This window comes from Cyanidioschyzon merolae, chromosome 16 (genome assembly GCF_000091205.1).
Source record: "Cyanidioschyzon merolae strain 10D DNA, chromosome 16, complete genome".
Lineage (NCBI taxonomy): Eukaryota > Rhodophyta > Bangiophyceae > Cyanidiales > Cyanidiaceae > Cyanidioschyzon > Cyanidioschyzon merolae.
This window is the reverse complement of record NC_010142.1, coordinates 469510-491746: the sequence shown is the minus strand read 5'-3', so window position 1 is coordinate 491746 and position 22237 is coordinate 469510. Positions and strand designations below refer to the sequence as shown.

Here is a 22237-nt window from a genome sequence, read left to right as displayed (position 1 = left end):
AGTACCGGAAGGAAAATACGGGCTCGGGGACAAGTCGAGCTATTTCGATCCGTCTACGCTCCCTTCGTGCAAACCGGTGATCCGCTCGCAAATGGAAGCGGTCGCTGCGATGATCGACGTCCGAGTCCAAGAAGCTTTTCCATGGAAGCAGAAGACACGAACGCCTCTGGGATCATACCTCGTCAGAAGCATGCTGCGGCTGCTGCGGCTGCTGTCGAGTTCAGTCTCGTCGATAGGCATGAAGAGAGCGGGATGTGTCGCTCGAACGGAATCAATTATTAGACATGAAAAGTGTAGTGAGCTTTCGGCACCATCTTGTGAACAAGCCGTCAAGTGACAACGTTGAGTTTCCTGATCGCCATCCCTGCGGCGCCAACTGCCGTCTCTACGATTTGCCTGAAAACAGAAAGATCGGCAAACTAGGAGCTTGCGTGATCTGAGCATGCTACACCTAGGGAACAGACAAGAGTGGAGGCTTGTTCGTGCGCGTCGGATAACGATACCAGTTATTTTACGAACCGTCGTTCTGCTGCGTCGAGAATCGTCTTGATTTCGGTGACTTTTTGAGTTCGAGCAGCACAGCGCCGATGGAGTCACTCCGAAATGGACGATTGCGAGTCCGAAGACGCATTCGCATCCGAAAGAGCTCTTTCATGGACTACAGATATCGAAGCTGTATACATGACAAAAGTTCGGGAATGAATCCGCAAGGCAGGAATCGAGCATGCAGTTCAGTATTCCATTCTAATTTCTCTCGCGCGTAGACCAGGTTCGGTGCTTCTGTCCAAAAGCCACCAGAGACGCGCACACTGCCAGTCTTTAGAGCATGGACTTCATTGCTTCTGGGGACGCTTCCGAGCTCCAAGGCCACCATGCGAGTACTCCGCCAAGGAAGGGACGCTTGGTTCATGCACGCGGCAAGTCACTAGCACAACGGCGCTATTGCTACAACGCACACGATCGCACGCCAACACCCCGCAGCACTGCTTCGCTAACGAATACTGACTCGATCCAGCGAACCTCCGGGTGCCGTCAACTCGAAATACGACGTTCACGCCCACTCACAATGCCAAACAGCAGGAGCACAGGCACGCAGGTCCACGTACCTCCTCATCAGCCATCACCCCGCCCTAGCAACACGCGCACCGACGTTACCGCACTCGCTTCCCAGTTGTGAAATCGCTGTGCCAAGAGCGCACCACTCCCGCAAGCGCCTTGCCTCAGACTCTCTTCAGCGAGCTCGTACCCAGGTGACTGCTGTCAGCCTCGAGCAGCCTTCCACAGCACTATGCTAGCCAACCCCGTGCACGTGCTCTGACTCGGAGGCGTGTGCTCCCTCCCAGTCACTGCGATCCCGCAGCAGCGTTCACAAAGCGTCAGCGTTTCCGTTTCCCCGGACGCACACGCTACACCACCGCTACCTCTGTGTCCAAGCTTCGAGAGGCACGCCTGTGAGGCGGTAACGCCGTACGGCAGTTGACGAATAGCCGCCGCCGCCACTGCCGCCGCCACCACGAATATAGCGCCAGCGCTCGACGACGTCGATGAAGGAATCATCGATACCACGAGTCGCATCGCGTCGCTTGAAACGGTTGACTTGCTGCTGCACGGTGCCTTGAACTCCCTTGTTGACTCGCTGATGAACGTAGCACGACGCTTTGGAGCGAGGCTGGTCCAACGCCTGGGTTGCAGATGGCTGGCAACGGAGGCAACCGCGTCACCTAAGAGTGCTGCTGGTGCTGCTTCTGGTAGTGGTGCTGTTGGAAAGTTGTCGGATCTGCTGCCGCCTTTGCGGGTGGCCGTCACCGGTGCTGCCGGACAAATCGGCTACCAACTTGTAACCCGCATCGCTTCGGGAGAAATGTTGGGAAAGAATCAGCCGATACATCTCAGCTGCATTGAGACGCCACAAGGCATGAAGGCGCTTCGTGGCGTCGTTATGGAACTGGAGGATTGTGCGTTTCCGCTGCTAAAGAGCGTCAGTGCGACAGACCAGGTGGATAAGGGCTTTGCGGATGCAGACTTTGCGATTCTGGTCGGTGCAAAGCCTCGAGGGCCTGGCATGGAGCGCCGCGATCTGCTGGCCTCTAACGCGCAGATATTTGCTGAACAAGGTCGGGCACTGAACAAGGTAGCGTCGCGTGAGGTCCGAGTCCTCGTCGTCGGGAACCCCGCGAACACCAACGCGCTGGTGGCGGCAGCAAACGCTCCGGATATTTGGGCAGAGCAGATTACCGCGATGAGCCGCCTCGATCAGAATCGCGCTATCACGCAGCTTGCGCTGAAGATGCACTGTGATGTCGCCGAGGTGGAGCGTGTCATCATCTGGGGTAATCACTCGACGACGCAGTACCCAGATCTGTCACATGCCCTGGTACGCGGCGAATGGATCCGTCCACGCATCGATGAAGACTGGTACAGAAACGAGTTCATCCCTCGGATTCAGAAACGCGGTGCGGAGGTGATTGAGGCTCGTGGTGCCAGTTCAGCCGCATCTGCGGCTAATGGAGCAATCGATCATATGCGGGATCTGTGGCTCGGCGCTGGTAATAAGTGGCTGTCTATGTCGGTGCCAAGTGATGGCTCGTATGGAATCGATGCATGTCTCTGGTATTCCGTGCCCTGCCTCTGCCCTGGTGCACATTTTCGTCGTATCTTGGAGCTCCCGGTCGACGAGTTCAGTGCCAGCATGATGGAGCGCACACGAAAAGAACTTATTGAAGAGCGGGACGCGGTCAGACATTTATTGCCAAGAGACTACGAGCGGATCATAAGCATGTCGAATCCCCTTGCTCGCAGCCAACAGCCCAAGCAGTCTGCATCGATTCCGGTTGCTGATTCCGCCAGCAATGACACACAAGCGAGCATGAAAGCTGTAGGATCCGGCAAGAGAAAATAAATCACCAGATCGCATGGTTTCCTCGTTTGATGGAGAGTTTGCGAGTGACTGCTCTCAGAGCGTTATCAGCAAAGAACTGTGTCCAAGCTGCTGGGGAGCGTTGCGGGCGCTGCGTACCTGATTCGCGCCCACGACTGGCCCGCAGGTAGGCAAAACACAGTCCCGCCACAAACGCGTCTCCTGCACCGTTTGCGTTGATTCGCTGCTGGTCTGGGATGCTCGGTGGCGGTATATACTGCTCTTGTGTGCACGTAAAAGTCTGCAGGTCGTCTCGCGAGCCCGCCACGAGCCATGCGCCTTCCCGTCCTATCGTGACCCCAACAACGAGCAGGCGATCGCCGCTCTTCTCCGGAGACGCAGGGTTGAAGAAGCGGTCCTTTAAGCGCTGAAGCAGCCTTCGTCCGTGCTCGCGAACACAGTGCACCAACGCTGCAGAGGATGTGGCTGCCTCCAGATCCGCTCCAGAGGTCTCACGTGTCACGATCATTTGCTCGTCCAGAAGTGCACAGGCTTCCTCGTAGTTCGCATGAAAAATATCCACGTGATGGAGAATAGACTCGAGCGCACCCTTTTTAATGTCCGTCGATGATCCAGAATCCCTGGTGGCGCCATTCACGTCTACGCTAAAAACTGCAGCGGCATTTACCAATCCAGCCTGTATGGTAAGCTCGCGGAAAAGCTCCTCGAGTCGTTCGCCTCGTAGCATTGGCAGCAAATGCGGATACGCGAGATGTACGAGCACAGTAGGCTTGGTGTCCGCGCTATGCGCCAACTTCGCCCCAGCGAGAAGCTCCGCGACACTCTGCACAATGCGCTCACCGGAAAGCACTCGATTCGCACCAAGGTCTACGAAACAGCCTCGACTTCCGTCGCGATAGATGGGTACCACAGCGAGTGCAGTGTTTGCCTCGTTCGTGAAAGCCACGGTCCGCGAAGCCTCTGGTGAAACATCTTCGGAAACGCGGCGTGCATAAAACCTCCCAAAGATATCGTCTCCGACGAGCGTGACCGCTTGCAACCGAGGAACGGTAGAATTGCCCTCGTCTGCAGCACACCGCAGCAAACTGGCGAGCGACTCGAGCGTGTGGTAGACGCCGCCTCCAGGTACAAAATCAACGCCACAAAACTGCACGAGATCATCAGCGTGCAGCGGCAGCCTGTCTACCTGGTGTAGCGCGAGATCAACGCAACTCAAACCAATAGCGAAAACCTGGTCACAGACAAGCATACTTTTCCCGAGGTACCGCGGGTCAGGCTCCGGTACCAAAGCTGCAGTGCTTCGAGCTGAGCGACCGACGCGCAGCTTTACCCACAGGGAGCAACTCCAGCCCCTGTCGCTCTCTTCCACAGCGTATTGTGCTTTTACGCCTGCTCTAGACTTGTAAAGCAAAAATGCACTCTCAGGCTGGTCCCGGAAAGAGCCTCGTCCACGCCTGGCATTCTCGCAGTAGTCAAACGCGACCTCGCCATCGTGCAGGGCAAGTGCGCCGCTTGTGAACACGATTCCCGTATGCATTGCAGCGGAAATACTAGAGAGGTACACGATCTTTAGTACCCCGCTGCTGCTGCTGCTGCTTTTCTGGTCAACGTTAGCTTTCCGCTTGGCTCAGAGCTTGTCACCCAAGCGCTTTCTTTAATAGTAACTGTGTCTGTGCGCTGAGCGGCGAGTCGAAAAAGCGAGGGTAGCACCACGTGGAACAATGGCTTTTGAGGCGAACTCGTGCGGGTTCTGTTCACACTGGCTTGCTGGAAGGCACAGGCGAAGTCCCAGCGCCACTGTTTGCCTGAAAGGGGCAAATAAGAGAAACTATGGTTCAAGAGTTCGACACGAGTTCAGCGAGACTGGCCGAGAACGAGTAGGATCCTGGAGAAGCTGCTCCAGTCAGTCGTTGCGTACAAGGCTCTCCGCTCTGGCAGAAGGCGACGCTGCGAGTCGACCCGGCCAGGCAGACCGAGGCCCCGTCTCGCAGACTACAGACTCGTCATCTGGGCGCAGTGAAGCAGCGGGAGCTGTTCCCACCGGCGGAAGTTCCCAAAGCAGTGCGACAGAGCGCGTTCCGGGGCGATACAAACTGAGCGCCATAGAGCTTGCCGAGCAGCGTCGGGCGCTGCGTGCCGTCGCAGAGCGTTATAAAGCCGCCCGTCTTGCAAAGGAGGCGGAGTCTCGGCGAGTTTTCGGTTTCTGTAGAAACGCAGAGGTTATCAACGGACGGACGGCGATGTTCTTTTTCGTGACTGGCATGCTGACAGAGTACTGGACTGGACAAACGATGCCACAGCAGATTGAACTCTTGCTTCGTATTCTTGGCATCATCGAGTAAGTGCGCATACAGCAGGAGGTGCAGGCCCATGAATAATCGAGGATGCATCGGAATGTAACTGAATTCGAAGGTTCCCAAGAGTTGAGTGGCGATGCAGATTTGCGCCAATTCAAGGCGTCGACCAGAGTAGCGTACTTTTGTGTGTGTGTGTGTGGAAGCGTGGACTAGTCTCCAGTTTTGGGGTCGAGCAGCCAATCGCAGAATTCCGGGGGAATAACCTTGACGCGGCGTTGATCATAATAGAGTACACCAATTCGGGAGCGTGGATCAAGCTGCAAGCCTGGTGTCCGGCAAGCGATCGCGTAAGCCTTGCTTTTATAGCTGCGGTGTCCGCTGCAACCTGCGCTATCGGCCATTGAGGGCGCTCTTGGATGATCTTCGCCACTAGCAAGTAAACGGGTTCGTGCTCTGTACTAGAAGCACACTAAACGATCCACGAAGATCCAGCGCCGCAGTGGTTTATTTGAACGGGGCAAACAGCAAATTCTTCGAAACTGAACGACAGCCCAAGCATTTTTATGCGCGATGACCAGGAGCGGTTCTATATGTTCTTGTATCACTCGTATGCGATGTATCACATCTCAGAGGCGACGCTTCGCCTCGGCAGCCTGTCGCTGTGCATCGCATCCAACACGCAGCTCGCCAGGCATTCAGCGGTCTTTCAAGCGAGCATATACTGCAGCTCGTGATGCGGTCCGAGGCCAACCAGGGCGCGCAGCAAGTCCTCTAAACATTGACGTTGCCGCCAGAGCGCATTCACGGCCGGCAGTCCGTGTGGCATCACCGGGTTTTTCATGAAGAAGCTTAGAGCAACGGCCACCGAATCCATCGGCTGATACGCCTCACTCGGGGAATCTCTCCACGAGACACGTGTCAAGAGTTCGCACAGCACTGCAGTGTCAAGAATCAAGGGAGCACAGAGCACAGAGTCCAACGCCTCGTTGTGGATGATGTTCGTGTAGAGACCGCCCATGAATGCCTCGCTGGTGTATTCGCTGACATCTCGTTTGGAGTCCCCAAGAAACGGAACATATTTGACAACAACGACGTGGTCGGGCTCCTCGCCGTTCGGGTACAGTGCTCCATTACTCTGCACAATATCCGTGAGAACGCCAGATTTTGCGACGGCTTTCGGCTTCCACATGGTGCCGTCAGTGAGTTGGTACATGTCATTATTTCCGAGATGATTGTAGGTCACGATAGCTCGCGGTTTCAGGCCACAACCGACAAAAAAGTCGACGAGTACTGACTTGAGCCTCGTCTGGCCGGATTTGAAGTCGTCTCCACTGACAGGGATCGCGTGTCGTCGAGCTAATTCCACTACACTAGGGATGAGTGTATTTTGGGGAGACCCATTCACATATGGACAGCGCTCGAGAATTGCAGCGACAGCATATAGAATCGACGGTGATACTTCGGCTTCATTCCTCCGGATGGCCTCAAGCAGAAGTTCCGGATCGTGGGCGGCCCCTGGCGAAAGCTCGGAGTACCGCTCACTATTCGCACTCCATACCACAACCGCTGTCTCAAGACCGTGTTTTGCCTTGAAGCTTCGGATGTCCTCTCGTAGCTTTTCCAGTTGTTCGAACTTGCTACCTGATATGACGTTGTCCGCGCGACCGAGCTGGTTTTGGGCGATAAACGTAGGGTCCATCGCCCCCGCCCAGGGCTTCTGATGCTCCAGAAACGGTCGAAGGCGCTGGCGAAGATCTGCTTCGAGCACCTGCGCTCGCTCAAGAGCGTCGGCCAAGTTTACGGAGGAAATGTCCCAGCCCCCAACGACGATATCTTTCGGATGCACGAGCGGTACAACGGCATGGAGCGGCACGAAAACATCAGCGCCACCATCATAACCGATGTGCATACTTGCGCACTGCGTCAGTGAACCATAAAAGTTCGGTTTGCAAACTCCACACCGGCTTTGCCAGCAAATGTTTTCACGGTTAGCGATCAGAGCTGCCGTCAGTGTGGAACCGTTATTTCCAGCCCAGCCCACGAGAAGCAGCCCCAGGCGCGGAGGGCGAATCGCCGTCCTGAACTGAAGCTTTCTTCTCAGCGTCCTCACAATTGTTTCCTTCTTCTCGTCGTTAGGACATGCTTTCACCTCATCACACTCGAAGTCTGCGTAGATGAACTCATCAGTATAGCGCACTCGCGGGCTCTCTACCTTGACTTGCCAGTTGCTGTAACGCACACCGGCAGGGGCAACACTTCGGGGGGCTCGCAGGCTCTTCGCTCGCAGCGCATCGTTGTCTGTCATTCGCTGAGCTTCTCGTACCTATAGAAAACTCACAACCAGGCAACGAAGCGCACGAACGGAACGCAAAGCTTCTAGGGTACCCGAGCCCGAAAGCGACCGTACAGATCATCCCAATACGGGTTTTACCTTTCGTGGCGTAAGCCATGGCGTCACTTGTTGACCAGTGCACCCGGACCGCCGCCAGAGCATTTCGAGTTCCTGTTAGCGGTGGTTCGACTCACATGCTCATCTATTTATACCCATGCAAGAATAAAATGGAACGGATCGTCTAACTCGACCGTGCACACTAATATTTAGATAGCACTCAGTGCCGTCAAAAGCGGCCTTTGGAGGCCTCATCCATGAGTGCTCCCTGGACCTCTATTGTGTCTCCGGCCCTAAATACACCGATCTCTCTTGTCTCCCAGCTCTGTTATTATCAGTCGAAGGATGCTGATGGCAGTGTGCATGTCCCGGTTTTACCGCTTCGGGAACTTGTCTATGCATTTCATGTGCAGGTGGAAATTGCGAGCTACGCTTGACTTGCCATTTTCATCATCTGTGCATAAAGCCTGAAAGCCGGCTTCGTAGCGGTGGCAGTTGACTGCTGTTAGGTGTTCCAATGGGACCAGTACACCTCTTGCTAATCCTACTCGTCCTTCGGGCGCTGCCCTTGAGCGCGAGAGCGCTCTCTTCATTGCCCGTTATATACCCTTGACGGGTTCAATGCGCGCCCTTTGATGCCTTCCTTCGTTTCCGTGCCCAATACCGTACAGGACGATTACGAGCCTCTTCAGGGTAAGTCCCTCGGTGAGTAGGTTGTCCACTGCACACTCCTCGGTACGCCGTTCTATCCGAAAAAGGATCTGTGGAACGCGACGTTGCTCATGATGAAACAAGTATTGAATACAAAACCCAAAGTCGGAGGACAATTCGAGAAGCTTCGATCCGTCTACGCCTCGTTCATGTAAAGCTGTGACGCGCGCTCCACTGAAAGCGTTCTTTGTCAGGGCTCATATCCGAGCACATAACCCTTTGCCACACGAACAAAAGAGGAAGGGGAGCGTTCAGCGAGCATATCCCGAGGGCGACACCTAACTGCTGTTGCGTCCCGTTCCGCCGATTGCCTTCAAGAAAGGAGGATTTGCATTTCCAGCAAAATCCGTTACTTGACGTACCAAGTTCAGTGAACTTTCGGTATGAGCTCGCGAACCAGTCCTCAAGCGAAGACGTCAAGATTTTGCCTTGAGCACCTACCAGTGCGAAGTGCGGCGCCTACGCGAAACCGTCAAACGGATGGATCAAAAAAAGAAGAATATGTATTTTGCGCATGCTGTGCCTGAGGACAAGAGAAGCGTGCATTCTTGCACGCCTGAATGGGATGATAAAACCGGCCATTCTTCGAACCGTTGTTCGAGGACGTCGCGAATCCACCTGAGGACCGTATCTTAACGAAATTCAGCAGCACAGCGTCAAAGGAACCATTCCAAAAAATGACCGAAAACCTGAAAACTATGCATGAATCCAAAAGTCCTTATTGCTGCACTCCGAATGCGGTGGCAGTGCCACGAAACAAAGTTCGGAAAAATCCGAAATTTAGGAACATGGCGACCAGTTCCATGTTCCATTCCAATCACTCATGCATTTAGGCGGTAATTAGGCCGACACCGCACTCTGAATTCCGATTTACATAGAGTTCGGAAGCACCACTGGCAAGCGAATCCAGTCTACGCTCCTTGAGGGTAAGGCGCAAACAGAGTCTGAGCAAGCCTACGCTGCCTCTTATCGAAGAGGTGCATCGCTCGGAACCGCCAGCTCGAGCACCATGTGCATACGTGAGATGCGTCCCAATGAGGAGTGCTATGGAAGCATAAGAAAACTTCCTGTCTTACTGGTACACTGCAAACATGAGATGCTTCGCAATCAGAAGTGCTATGAACGCACAAGAAAACTTCCTGTCTTGCTGGTACCGTGCATATATGAGATGCTTCCCAATTGGAAGTGCTATGAACGCACAAGAAAACTTCCGGTCGTACTGGTACCCTGCATATATGAGATGCTTTCCAATCAGGAGCGATCACGTGCTTTCGAGCTCCCACATCCCGCCCGGATGACTCTGTAGCGTGGGGCATCACGCGGAACCACGATGCATCCTCACGTGCAATCGCATGAGCAGAGCAACCTGTGGATGATCAGTGGAGCGAAAACGTTTCGCCACCAAAGAGTGCATATATATACCCCCTCACAGGCCCTCCCAGGTTTTTTGACCGGTCGCCTGCTATCGGTTTCAGTTTATCCCAATATACTTCGAGCCTGAGAGGCTGTCTCACAAAGCTGTATTGCGTCATCACCTCGGGTGACAGAACAGAAACTAACCGCTAACTAGCAAATCGATAACAGTTTCTATCGACCTTGATAGTTAGCGTTGAAATGGCGAAAAGTTTCCGTATCTTCGAAAATTTACCCTCTAGGCGGAAGGTCCCGCGAGCCGGACGAGTCTGCGGGGCTAGCTAGCGCTTCATGCTGCCTCCAGTGGTGGGTTCTTTAAAGAAACCTGAGCTGCTCGTCTGGAACGCAATTCATTCTGGGAGTAGACGCAGCAAAGCTGCATCTGGGCGTCGCCCTGGTCGCAGTGGACTCCTAGTATATTGCATCGCGCTGCCGCAGGCAGTAGGTCTGTCAGCACAGTTTGCAGGCTCCCAGAATGATTTTGTAGTCCGGCTCCGTGTCGGATATAGCACGCCTCGAGCCGACGCCCTCAGTGGTACGGCAAACCCGTTCTGTCTCCGTGCAGCATCTACTTCAGCGGTATATAGGCGCTACGGTGAGCGTTCACGCCAGGCACTCGGCGCATGATAGAACATACGAAACGACCTGTATATCCGAGAGGACGTATGAGTGATGGAACTTGAAGGTGGGTCCTTCATGATGGACGCTTCCCTGAAAGCCATTATCTCTTCCGAATTCTGGGATCCATGATCAATCTAAACGTTTTGTCATATGAAAAAAATCACCTCGGGTCTCTTCACCAGCATCGCACATCTGCCATTAATGGCGGCGTTAAATTCTCCGTTCACGAACTCCATGCTTTTATTGCCTCTGGTGGAACTTACCAGTGCAAGGTGTCCTCGAACTCGTGCCCTCTGTCCATTTGCTGCTTAATCAGCTCTCTGTGCTTTTCTATCGCCGAAGCGCTCCGCCGCCTGCTCTCTATCTCGACCTTCTAAAGTGCACTCCCCATCGCATTCCTTGGATTTTTATTTTTGACAATGAACGCAATTTTTTATGACTTTAGGTGAGGACCTTCCCTGAAGCCGAAGGACTTGCAGAAGAAGATGACATGTGCCCCCGTATCAGGCGAGCTGATGATTCATCAAGTCGCCCAGCGGAGCTATCATAACTTCTCACGATATCAAACAATCGATCGATGGGGATGACCCACGGAGAGTACGGCGCAATGAAAAGCACCTCTAGCCCAATAGAATCGGTAAAAGCTCGAACGCAAATGGAGTAGGGAATTACTATTTCGTCCAGTAGAATGACGTCGTCCGACGACAGGGAAATGTCTTCTATGATTCGGAAAAGTGGTTGTTGCTGTTATACGAACCTTCATTACAAGCGAAATTGAGGCCGCCAAATGTATCCATCAAAGTTAGAACAGGTTATGATACCATCGTTCTCTTCGAGTTCGACCGTGCATACAACGGACGCCCTGCTCCGCGAATACCCATATACGCTCCAACGGTTTCATCCGAAGCAAGTCTCATCGAATGAAGAAACAAATCGACGTCCCTGTGCTTCTTAGCTATCGCAAGATGCGAGGAATTCTGTCGCTGCGATTTCGGTGCAAGATATTAGTTCATGCACTAGGACTTTTTTACGACTGTATCACAGTTTTTTTCCGATCACACGAACGTGCCGTTGAGAAATAGAGACGTCCATGGCGACTACCATCGTCGGAAACGCTTTGCTTAGGGCGTTCAACGGACCGGTTCTCTACCATTGACCACAATCCGTGTTTAAGGATAACGTGTTTTTGGCGCGGAGCACGTATACTTGTTTCCTTCAGTGTTCCTCAACAGTCTGCGTACTATTTTATAACTGAACCCAGACTGAAATGCAATCCTCCCCGTACTCTTGAGTAAAGCATATATCCTACATGAAATTCATCAACGATCCATACAGTACATTGGATAGTGATTTCGATCTCCAGCTCAACACCGCAGCGGTGGTCAAACAAAACTCCGTTGAAAGACTAGAATAGGATTCATCCGATGCATTTTGCACTGCTTGTCCTAAAAATCCCATCGCCTTTTGACCACAACCGCGCTCCACAGGTTATCAGCGGTTTCCTTGAATCGTCTGCTGCCAGTGCAGTCTGCTATCCGTCTCGACCCAGAGAGGGCAGCTCCCCCTGGAAACACCTCTCCATACAGCCGTTGCCGGGACACCTGTTTTGCTGACACTCAGCAAACACCTGTTCGTGAAAGCCCAGGATTCAATCCAGACCGAACACAGCTACGCTGGAGAGGTACGTAGCGCGGATCGTGCAAAATAGGCGCCTCGTGCTGTTTTTGTTGTCAGCGCGCGTCTCGGCTCTGTACCCAATACAGTACGCTTTTTGAGTTCGCTAGTTTCCAGCCCTCTGTGCAAGTACTTGTTCACTGCATACAGACTTTGCAATCTTCTTTAGACAGATCACACGCTGCGAAATGAATATCCAGTTTTGCACCTGCCCTGCTGTAGGTAAGAGAGTCCTGCTTGAGTACTTGTCGCAGCAGCACCAAAATACGTACTGATTACCGCATCGCCGAACGTGTCGCTAAACGCACTGTGCATATGGATTCCCAGTTCCACGCTGACTTCATATGCGCTGTGCAAATGTCGCTGGACTCCCTGTTAGAAAAGGTGCCGCGTCCGAGTGAGTTCGATCCCTGTGACTATGAAGCACTCAGGGAGTACTTTCCGCCGCCGTTGAAGGACCAGGAGAGGCTGCCGCTCAGTCTTGAGGAGCACAGCGAAAAGGCTTTTCGCAAGCTCCACGAAACGGGTCTGCCAACGCTTCAGCGCGCTGATGAGCACGTCCGACGCCGAGCAGAGGATTGGTTCGAGCGAGTGACTCAATATGCTGCAAAGCAGAAGGCCGCTGATCAGGTACTGGACCTGCAGACGCTGCGCTTCCGCCTTACGCGGTATTCTACACTTAAGGGCTGTGGTTGCAAGGTTCCTCAAAGTGAGTTGCTCGAGTGGATGACCGCAACCAAGAACCTCTTGCGTTCACCAATGAAGAGCTTTTCCAGACCTGGCGGCTTGATGAGTACAAGCAACACAGAGTCGAGCACGCCAGGAGACGTCTCCGTGGAACTCGGGGTTGGCATGGACGCCTCCGTGGTACGCTTGACCCAGCTCTCCAGCAGACAACAGAGCACGGAGAAAGACGCCGAGAATGCGCCCTCCTTCGGCACCCAGCCGCTATATCTGATCAGCACTACGGACTTCTTTTTCCCACTGGTTGAAGATCCGTATCTCATGGGACGCATTGCAGCCGCGAATGTGCTGTCCGATGCGTACGCTCTGGGTATCCGAACACCACCGAGTACCATGCTGATGCTCGTGTGTGCGGCAACAGAGATTGAGCCTCCAGCGCTTCGAGCTGGCGTAACACAGACCATGATGGCGGGATTCATTGATGCCTGCCACGAGGCTGGTACTCAAGTCACAGGAGGTCAGACGACGCTGAATCCGTGGCCGCTCATCGGAGGTGTTGCCGAAGTCGTCCTCCCTCGAGGCGAGTTTCTAATGCCGGATGCAGCGCAGCCGGGCGACACCATTGTGCTTACGAAACCCCTCGGAACGCAGGTAGCCATCAATCTCTACCAGTGGCTCGGACAAATGGAGGATGCTCACTACTTGCATCTTCTGGAGAGTCTAGAGACCACACAGCAGCAGGAGTATGGCCCCGAAGACACCCGTCGAAGCGTTCATGGGCAGTTCGTGCCGCCTTCAGAGGAAACGCATGCTCGCGACATCCCGGGACCGGGTCCTGCACATACAACTCATGATGCTCGTTTGTCTCGAGCGTTGTCGAGCAGCATTCTCGAACAACTACCACCCGCTGCCCGCAAGACGCTCGCTCAAGGTCGCCAAGCGCGCGTCCACTACTCGAAAATCGAACAAGTGCTGACCCCAGCGGATATCTGTCGTGCCTACGATGTGGCTTGTCTTAGTATGGCCCATCTCAACGCAAGAGCTGCCCAGCTGCTTTTAGAAAGTGGTGCTGCGCACGCCGTCACTGACATAACCGGTTTCGGGATTCTGGGGCACGCCCAAAATCTAGCGCGAAACCAGAAAGCTCCCGTGGACATGGAGATTGATGTACTTCCGATCATTCGGGGTATGACGAGCGCAGATCGTGCATTGCAAGGTGGAAAAATGTTCCGACTTCTGGAGGGCTTCTCTGCGGAGACCAGCGGCGGTCTACTCATTTGCTTCGGTGCATCCAGCACAGAGCGGAGCAGCCAAGTCGTCGCCCGGCAGTTTTGCGAAAAACTGGCCACGGTAGACGATCACTGGCCGGCATGGATTGTAGGCAGAGTGGTCCCGGGAAGCCGCGAGGCTAGAATCCTCGATCACGTGAAAATTTTAGAAGTTTAATGCACACAGGATGTATAGCGAAATCATATCTGGATAGAGATCGGATTTCGCACTTGTCGCTGGCCCGAGACGCTCTCGCACTACGCTGACTTGTGCTTGACGCCGTCGCAACCTCACCGCAAGCAGTCCACGGAGAAACGAAGAAGGATCACAGGTGCAACAGACAACCTTCCGCGGACTGGGCATCTTTTTTATGGAATAGGTGAGGATGCGCGCACCCCGTTTCCCGAGTCTCAACTCGCGAACCGGGCGAGTACCTCGTGCGATGTGCGTCGACTCAGGAACACCCTGTAACGGGAGCGATGCCGCAAGGTAAAAAGCACGATCAGCAGCGTTTAAAAGATCCTATACTGAGAAGAATCGCTTTCTACTGCCAGTTTGTCTTTCGAAGTTGTCCGAGGTTGTGGATTCTCATCCACGATAGCATCTATGTTAAAGCCGAAATTCTGACTCGCAAACTCCGAGTCCCCAACACCAACAGGTGAAGACGATAGCAGGGCGTCGTCGACTCCATTCAGCACGCCATGTCCATGGAAGACATCAGTCATCCCAAAAAGGTGGCCGCGCTCGTCGCGCAGAGGGTGCCCATGAGCCACGGGGTCCAGGGACGGCTCCGCAGCTTGGCCACTTCCGTGAATACTATTCGGAAACGGTACCTGAGTTGTCGCTCCGGCCACCAGGCCCGGTTGCAACCAGACACCAGCGTTTGCATCGCAAACGTCGCCCCCGAGACTTGGTGGATACCGCCCCATAGGAGTGGCAGCTGCCGCTCGGGCTTCTCGATACAAGGTTACGCAGGGCGAGCGCGCTGCACCGTTCGCTGCGACACTCAAGCGCGTATCTGGCATGCCTAGGATCATGTCTGCGTAGAGCGGCGTGTTGGCACGTCCATCGACCACATTTCGACCTGGCGAGGGAAACGCATTCACAAATGGCGATACGGGACGAGCAGGCGTACCTGGACGCGAACTCATCTCCAGGGACTCTGCGGGCGCTGCATACCCGAGACGCGCCTGCCGCATCTGGAAGCTCGATGGTGAACGCTCCATGACGCTAGGTCTCGCAACAAAACTCATTTCCCCGATCGGAAACGCTGCTGGAGTCGTCCAGAACATACTGCTCGTTGGCCGTGGATAGCGGTCTTGATGCGGATCGCTCGCTCGCGAGTCATCACCTGTGCTTGTCGCTGGGCCAGTGTACGGCACACTATCGTACGAGTCGTCATTTTGGAGAGCAGCAGTCTGCTCGTCGCCAGGTGCTCGATTCGTATCACTCCGGGAGGTAGACCGGCGCCGGCGTGCGAGCAATGCGCTTTCCACAGCCTCCAGAAACTCTGCCGGCACCTGATCCTTCTTCTTCTGCGTCCGTTTCTTCACGCGCTCGAGCCAGTTCTGATTATGTGAGATCCTCACGTCGCCACATTTGCCGCAGACAACAATGTTCGACTTGGTCCAGATGTAATAGTGAGGGCATCCAGCCTCCGGTGCGACCAGTTCGCCTGACTCGCGGATGCCGGATCCCTCGGATGGCCTCGTCTCCTGCTTGCCGGTACCCGCTGACTCACCCGTTTCCGCACGTTTCGCTGTTTGTCGTTTCCGATGCGTCGTCTCCAGACTCGGCGTTGCGCGTCGACTTACTTCTTCTGCCACAGGATCGGCGCTTCCCGCTTTCCGCTGCACACTCTCTGTTTCGTCCGCTCCAGCGTCCGTCAATACGATTCCACTGTCCGCAGATCTACCTGCCTTGCCGCCCTTCTTCTTCTCGGAGAGACTCTTCCCCTTGGTACTGCGTCGTGCCTGATTGTCTTCCGCATGGCTGTCGACAGTCGTCGACGCGGTCATGCGCTCCGCGCCGCTCTCTATGTAAGACGCAGCTTCGCGGGACTCGGAGGCTGCAGGTACTGCAGAAGCGCTGCCTCGTCGGTTTCGAGCTCTTCGACCGGAGCGACGTTGCGATGATACGCTTCGCTCGCCCGACGAAGGCATCTCTGAAGGTACCGATGAACCCAGTTCCAACGGGGATGCTAGCTTGCTTGTAACATCCACTACCTCTGGTGTTTGGCTCCGCGCCTTCTCCGAAGCACCATCCGCGTTCGATTCTACCATAAGCGACTCGGTGGCGCGAGACTCTTGCAGCTGGCGGGCAGCCTCGTGAAGCTCAGTACAGCGACACGTCGCTTTCTCCAGCCAGGACCTCAAATCTACCAGCGCTGACGGTATCACAGAGTAAGGCCCCCGAGAGCTGTTTTCGGCATTCTCCGGGTCAACGTTCAGCGCGTTCGCGTAGACGTTCATGAGCACTTGCACTCGATCAGAAATCTCTCGCAGCACTTGCGCGGCTACAAGGCAACGGGCTTCATCACGAGTAACGCCAGTATCGGACTCGGATTTTTCACTGTTATCATGACACAGTGCTGTTTTGAGCTGAACCAAGCTAGGAACATCCTCCAAAGGTACAGCCCGCAAACAGTTACAGATACGCTGCAGTCGCTCCCGTTGGATCTCAAGGAAAGCTTCGTACACGTGCTGTGCCTCATGGACGATCTCCGCTAAGCTGTCAAACTTTCTTGCCCGTTCGATGGCGACGCGCAGCCGACGAAGTTTCTCCAGACTTGCGCGATCCAGCGAGTCTCCAGCTCGGCTCAAAAGCTGCTGAAGGCACGAGTCTGCGTCAACCTCTGCGTAAGAGGACAGCGCTTCGCGAGCTTCATCCGTCGCTGTCTTCAGCGTTTGTGCCGCACGCTGCTCTCGAGCAAGGTGGTCCGCCAGCTGACGTGCCTTCTCAGCAGCCTCGATGAGGCCCAACTGCTCTAGGCGCGATTGCAGTGCCAACACTTCGTCAAGCTCCAGCGCCGACGAGCGCCGAGCTTCAACCTCCTCCCAGTCAGCGAGCGCTTCCCTCTGCAGGATTCTGCGCTCTCGAACTTCCATGGCGCTCGAGAGGTCCGCACTTAGTGCCTTGAGTCCAAGTTGCCGCACTGAATCGATCAGCTCATCGATTGCCGTAATATCCTCCAGCGTAGCAACTGAGCGCAACCTCTTGCGCTCGTTTCGAACGATTTTCTGCAGCGCCCGACGAGCCTGCTCCAAATGCTCCTCAGCCCGCAGTTGCAGCGTCGAATCCTGCAGCGACTTGGTAACCTGCACAGCAAACAACTCGATAGCGTTTTCCGCCTCTGTGAGCGACGAGGGCGCATCAACGAGCGAGCGTCCCTGCCGCAATACTGCGCATATTTGATCAAGGCGTTCGCATATTTCTCGGCATTTGGCTTCCTCAACCGCGAATAAGCGAGCTTTCTCTTCGACTAGTTTCTGAACTTCATTCGCTCGCTCCTTCGCTCGCCTGATACTATCCCGGACCCGCTCCGCAGCGCTGCATTTCGCCGCCTCGGGGCTGAACGCGGAAAAACGCTCTAATGCATGCTCTGCTTTCGAAATGATGCCCTCCAATCCACGTACCACGGTCGCTGCGTCCTCTCCGAGCCGATGTTCATCGTTGAGATAATCATCCAATCCTCGAGCAGCATCTTGCATTTCAGTCCAGCGAGAGCGCAGCTCCGTGACACTTTGCATCACGCTATCAGAGGGGTCAAGCCCCGCTTTGGATGCCCGCCGAATCGCTTTGTCAAATACGCGAACATCGCTGGAAGAAAAGAAGGACGCGATGGACTCTAACAGTTTGCGGTGTGCGGCATCCTGACGGGCCTCCAACGCGAGGCGCTCTCGGTCCGCGGCAACGCGCTGCTGCTGCTCTTGAAGAGCAGCGAGCACACGACGCGCTCGCTCCACCTCAGCTCCGAGCCCAATCTCCGGACCAACCAGTTTGGCGGAGCCGGATTTGACGTAACTAGCGGCCAGCTGCAGTATCACCCGGTTTGCAATCCCGATAGCATCCTGCAGTTTCGTTAAAGAGCGCGTCTGGATGGCATCTCGCAAGCGCTCTCGCGCATCGTTCGCCTCCAGTTCCCGTCGTCGCAGCTCCCGATTTCGCTGCGAGTCCTTATCTGATTCTTGGCGCTTCTTGGAACCGGTGGACTCGCTTACATCCACTGAAGCGCTTCCTCGATCGTTTGGAGCATCAAGAGCGCCGACAGACTCGCCGGCACCATGTTGGCCGGTATCGGGTCCCTCGACACTGCATGTCGTGGAGACGTCAGCACCACCAGCTGGAGACGCAGAGACGAGACATGCGCTCGAGACTCCAGCATTCGCCGACTCACTGTTAAGGCTCTGAACGCGGAGGCGCTCGACTAACATCCGCACCAAATCCTTGCGGTGGTTCATTGCAGCAATCTGGACCAGCGTCTTGGCACTGGGCATTTGCCCGACGATTCCGCTTGGAATAATCTTCAGATGGGGATCCACGATGGCGCCCTTTGAGAGCAGCAAGCTCGCAACCGCATCGAAACCGTTCAGCACCGCTAGATCAAGCGCAGACCAACCGGTGACACCGCGAACATTGACATCAGCGCCGGATTCCAGGAGCATCTGCACTAGCTGCAAGCTACCTTTGTTCGCTGCAACATGCAGCGGCGTGAAAAAATCCTCAATTTCGGCGTGCAAACTATCTTCTGGGGACGAAAGCGAGAGCGTGTCGCTTGTGTCACCAATCCGAATCCTCAGCGGTACGACGGATCGCACCGGGGCCCCAGCCTCCAGCAGAAACTGCACGATTTCCAGAGAATCCGCATCCGCTGCAAGTACCAGCAGCGGATTCGGCCCTGAATTCGGTAATCGATCCTTGATGCAAGCACCGTTCGTCACCAGGAGCTCTACACACGCCAGCACCCGACTTTGTATACTGTAGTGTAGTGCGGTTATGCCGGTCGTCGTGCGGGCGTTCAGCCACTTCGTGAAAGCGTCTCGATCCTGATCCGCAAGAACTTTTCTGGCGTGTTCCACGAGTAATGCCACGGTGTCCGTGCGACCGTGAACACAAGCCAGATGCAGTGCTGTTCGCTGGTAAGTGTCCATTGACCAGATATCTGCTCCCTTTTCCAGCAGAAGACGGCAAACATCTGTGTATCCGAAAAGTGCAGCAAAGCTCAAAGCGGTGTGTCCCATTGAACTCGTCAAGTTCAGCGCTTCCGGAAACCCCTTCAAAAGCAGGCTACATGTCTTATATTGTCCAGCTGCTGCAGCGAGATGCAGGGCATTGAAATCGATCGTTTCCAGCGGTAGCGTACCGTGACCTTCATTCGCTGAGCCTCTCATGGAACGCGTCCTCCCATTCTCCTGAACGGAATTGCACCAATACGCGAGCAACGTCTGCACAACGTTCAAGTGACCCTTGTAGGCGGCACCAGCTAGCAGCGAGGAATACAGAAAATCCCTCCACTCGGGAACTAGCAGCGGCTGCATGCGACTTAGGATCGTCTGCAGACATTCCGCTCTTCCCAGTTGCGACGCAAGCGTAATGATAGAGCAACGATTCCTATCTTGGGTCGATTGTTCACAGTCGACGGACCTCGAAGCAGTTAGGCTGCTCGCTCTTTCGCTCGGCCAAGGCGGCTGCGTCCCGGGCGTGCCAGTACCGACCTCAGGTGGAACCATCTGAACAGCGCACGAGAGCGTGCTGGTTTCCATCATCACGCTTCGCAGGAAATTGCAAATACGACTGACAAATTCTTGATACTCAACATAAATTTTTCCTGCATCTGGAATAAGCCTCTCCACGACCAGATCAACATCGTCCATGGTCAACCAAGCATCGATGATGCTCTCCAAGCACGAATTATGATCCACTCGCACAGCACGCGCCATAAGCGCAGTGCACTTGTCACGCCGGGTGCACCCAATAAAGTCGCTTGCGTCTACGTCATACCGAGGCTCAAGACCAGAGCAGAACGAACATGCCCGCAGGTTTCGCATCTGCTTGACATCGCTGATATCGCCATAGGGGAGCTGCTTCAAAGTCACCTCAGACGCAGAGCATTCGCAGAGTCGCTCGGCGTCCGCGGAACCTGTCTGCACGAGGCCGCCAGTCGTCGCGGTCGAGCACGCTTGCGCATAGTCCACTTCATCTATATATGTAGATGTTTGTACAGATTCGTCCGTACAAATCTGGGGCGCATGTTTGCCGGCAGTGCCACTTGCAACGAGATGCACCTGGGCGTCGTTTGCGGAAGCCTCCATCTTGGAGGCAGACGGCCTCTGGGATCCGAGAGATGCTAACATGGGCGTCTCATTTGCACTTCTTCTTCGAGCAGCGGCGGTTTCCGAGACGCTCTTGCCCTGGAAATGACGACTCAGCAATTCGCGTGCTTGACGTCTGTTCTCGTCATCTTCGATGTGGCGGCCACCTCCATGTGCAAGAAGATCCAGACATTCCACACCGTACTCCGCAGCAATGCGATACGGCATCTCGTTTGGTAAAACGGTGAGCATATTCGACAGTGCGTGCAACGCAACAGCTGCAACCGTTGCACAGCCCTTCCAGGCAACCTCTAGCTCAGCAGGCGAGAGAATCAGAGCGCACAGAGCAGAGATGCCACCGATATTCGCCAAATATCGTATGTGCTCCGGATCGCCACTAGCTGTGACGTTGTAGAGAACCCATGCAGCATCCTCATCGCAGGATTCGTGTCCTCCGGAGAAGATGCCCACAAGCGGTTCTAGAATGCCAGCCCTGACAATATCCTGCACTTGATGCGCGGATTCTGTAATGTTCGAAATGATCCAGCAGCATTCCTTCTGAATGCATGGCTCCACAGAGGCTAGCAGCGTTCGCAAAATCGTCAAAGCGTTCGGGCAATCAATAATGACCTGCGTTTGACGGTCGTCTCCGCAAGCAATGTTCCCGATCACCTGCAAAGCAGCGGACTGCAAGCCCAAGGATACCTCTCTCCTGCGACTGCGCTTCCGTACGGTGCTTGCCGCATGCCCAGAGCTAGCTCTGGCATGATCGCGACTCGTGACTCTACTGTGTCTCATCTCCGGTCCCGGAGAATCTCCAGATCTGTCAGGAGTCTCTAACAACTCCGCAGTCCGTTCCTCGTTCAGTCGAGATGTCGCGGCTCCGTCCCGCTGTCGTTGCATTGGCGAATGAAACGCGTCCGAGGTATGCCCATCCGCATCTTGCGTCGTGCCCGAGCCACTTCCATCATCATCTATTAGTGGTTCGAGGATCCTCACGACTCGCGGAACGACCCCAGCATCAAGCACAGCCTGGATCAAATCGTGATGAATACCGTCTCCAAATAAATCGCAGAGCGATAAACAGGTCTGGCGCAGTCGCTCTTCATCGGCAGTTTCGTCCAGACGAGTGGCGAGGCGTTTCGCAGCACTTCGCACCTTGGCCAAGACGTCAGCAGTGTTCAGTGGCACGAGGCTATCGAGATGTGAGCCCATGTTACCAAAGGCTTCACATACACATGAGCAGGTGGCTCCATGGATTTCCAAGCGCCGACAGAGTCCCAGACTCGCGTCTGGTGGAAAGGGCAGCGCTGGCGGTGCCCCGAAATCCAGAGCTTCACCGCCTAGCGTAGGTCGGCCTTCAGAACTTTGACGAGCACTCTCCTCATCACTGCAGCTAAGCTTCGAACAAAATTTGTCCATGATGCAAGCAGCCCCTCCAAGACGCTTAGCAGAAGGCGCCGTGCCGTTCTCTAGCGCGAGTCGTATTCGCCGCAGATTGAGCCTGTTTGCGATGCACCTCCTTAGACGCCACCGCTAAGCTTCCACCGTAGCACTGGCAATATAAGGCGACCAGAAGCAGCTTCCAGTATGGCCCCAAAACTAGCCCAGAGAGGAAGCAGCGCTTCGCTCGGATGCAGCGCGTCGTTTGCGACAAGTGTACCGCAAAACCAAGCAAGTTCAAGGCGCGTCGTCGTGCGCTCGAAGACTTCACCCAGGCCAGCTAGGCAGCACCCCACAGTATGTGCCCAAACGAAAACCACGCGAAGAGCTGTCGTAGTTCCAGCTAAACAGGGCTGCAGAAACGTGCTATAGGCTGCAGAACACTCGTAGCTGCGCTGGAGCATATGAGCGGCCGGTGATCGACGTCCGTCCCGAAAAGCGCATGCAATCTGATGGGCTATTCTGTACAATCATTTCTAATTTACTGAAGGGGAGCCTCAGTGGAAGCATGCTCGGCTTGATGCTGTTCACCTGATGGGAGATTCTG

At 54.8% G+C, this 22237-nt stretch overlaps 6 protein-coding genes across 6 annotated transcripts, besides 1 other annotated feature; 3 read left to right on the top strand and 3 right to left on the bottom strand.

Annotated features, from left to right (window-relative positions):
* Window positions 1-506: 506 nt before the first annotated feature.
* Window positions 507-1519: a sequence feature (possible transcribed region).
* A 120-nt stretch (window positions 1520-1639) lies between these two features.
* On the top strand, window positions 1640-2899 carry CYME_CMP193C (malate dehydrogenase, mitochondrial precursor; the record flags this gene model as incomplete). Its single annotated transcript, XM_005537801.1, has 1 exon — window positions 1640-2899. One exon carries the CDS (start codon window positions 1640-1642, stop codon window positions 2897-2899), a length of 1260 nt encoding a protein of 419 aa, XP_005537858.1.
* Window position 2900: 1 nt separating this feature from the next.
* On the bottom strand, window positions 2901-4127 carry CYME_CMP192C (hypothetical protein; the record flags this gene model as incomplete). The annotated part of the gene is made up of 1 exon (XM_005537800.1): window positions 2901-4127. The coding sequence occupies one exon, from the start codon at window positions 4125-4127 to the stop codon at window positions 2901-2903; it is 1227 nt and encodes a 408-aa protein (XP_005537857.1).
* Window positions 4128-4599: 472 nt separating this feature from the next.
* CYME_CMP191C (similar to high light inducible protein) lies at window positions 4600-5220 on the top strand (the record flags this gene model as incomplete). The annotated part of the gene is made up of 1 exon (XM_005537799.1): window positions 4600-5220. One exon carries the CDS (start codon window positions 4600-4602, stop codon window positions 5218-5220), a length of 621 nt encoding a protein of 206 aa, XP_005537856.1.
* A 661-nt stretch (window positions 5221-5881) lies between these two features.
* CYME_CMP190C (myo-inositol 1-phosphate synthase) lies at window positions 5882-7480 on the bottom strand (the record flags this gene model as incomplete). Its single annotated transcript, XM_005537798.1, has 1 exon — window positions 5882-7480. The coding sequence occupies one exon, from the start codon at window positions 7478-7480 to the stop codon at window positions 5882-5884; it is 1599 nt and encodes a 532-aa protein (XP_005537855.1).
* Window positions 7481-12340: 4860 nt separating this feature from the next.
* CYME_CMP189C (probable selenophosphate synthetase) lies at window positions 12341-14113 on the top strand (the record flags this gene model as incomplete). The annotated part of the gene is made up of 1 exon (XM_005537797.1): window positions 12341-14113. One exon carries the CDS (start codon window positions 12341-12343, stop codon window positions 14111-14113), a length of 1773 nt encoding a protein of 590 aa, XP_005537854.1.
* A 335-nt stretch (window positions 14114-14448) lies between these two features.
* Window positions 14449-21669, bottom strand: CYME_CMP188C (hypothetical protein; the record flags this gene model as incomplete). Its single annotated transcript, XM_005537796.1, has 1 exon — window positions 14449-21669. The coding sequence occupies one exon, from the start codon at window positions 21667-21669 to the stop codon at window positions 14449-14451; it is 7221 nt and encodes a 2406-aa protein (XP_005537853.1).
* Between the last annotated feature and the right edge of the window lie 568 nt (window positions 21670-22237).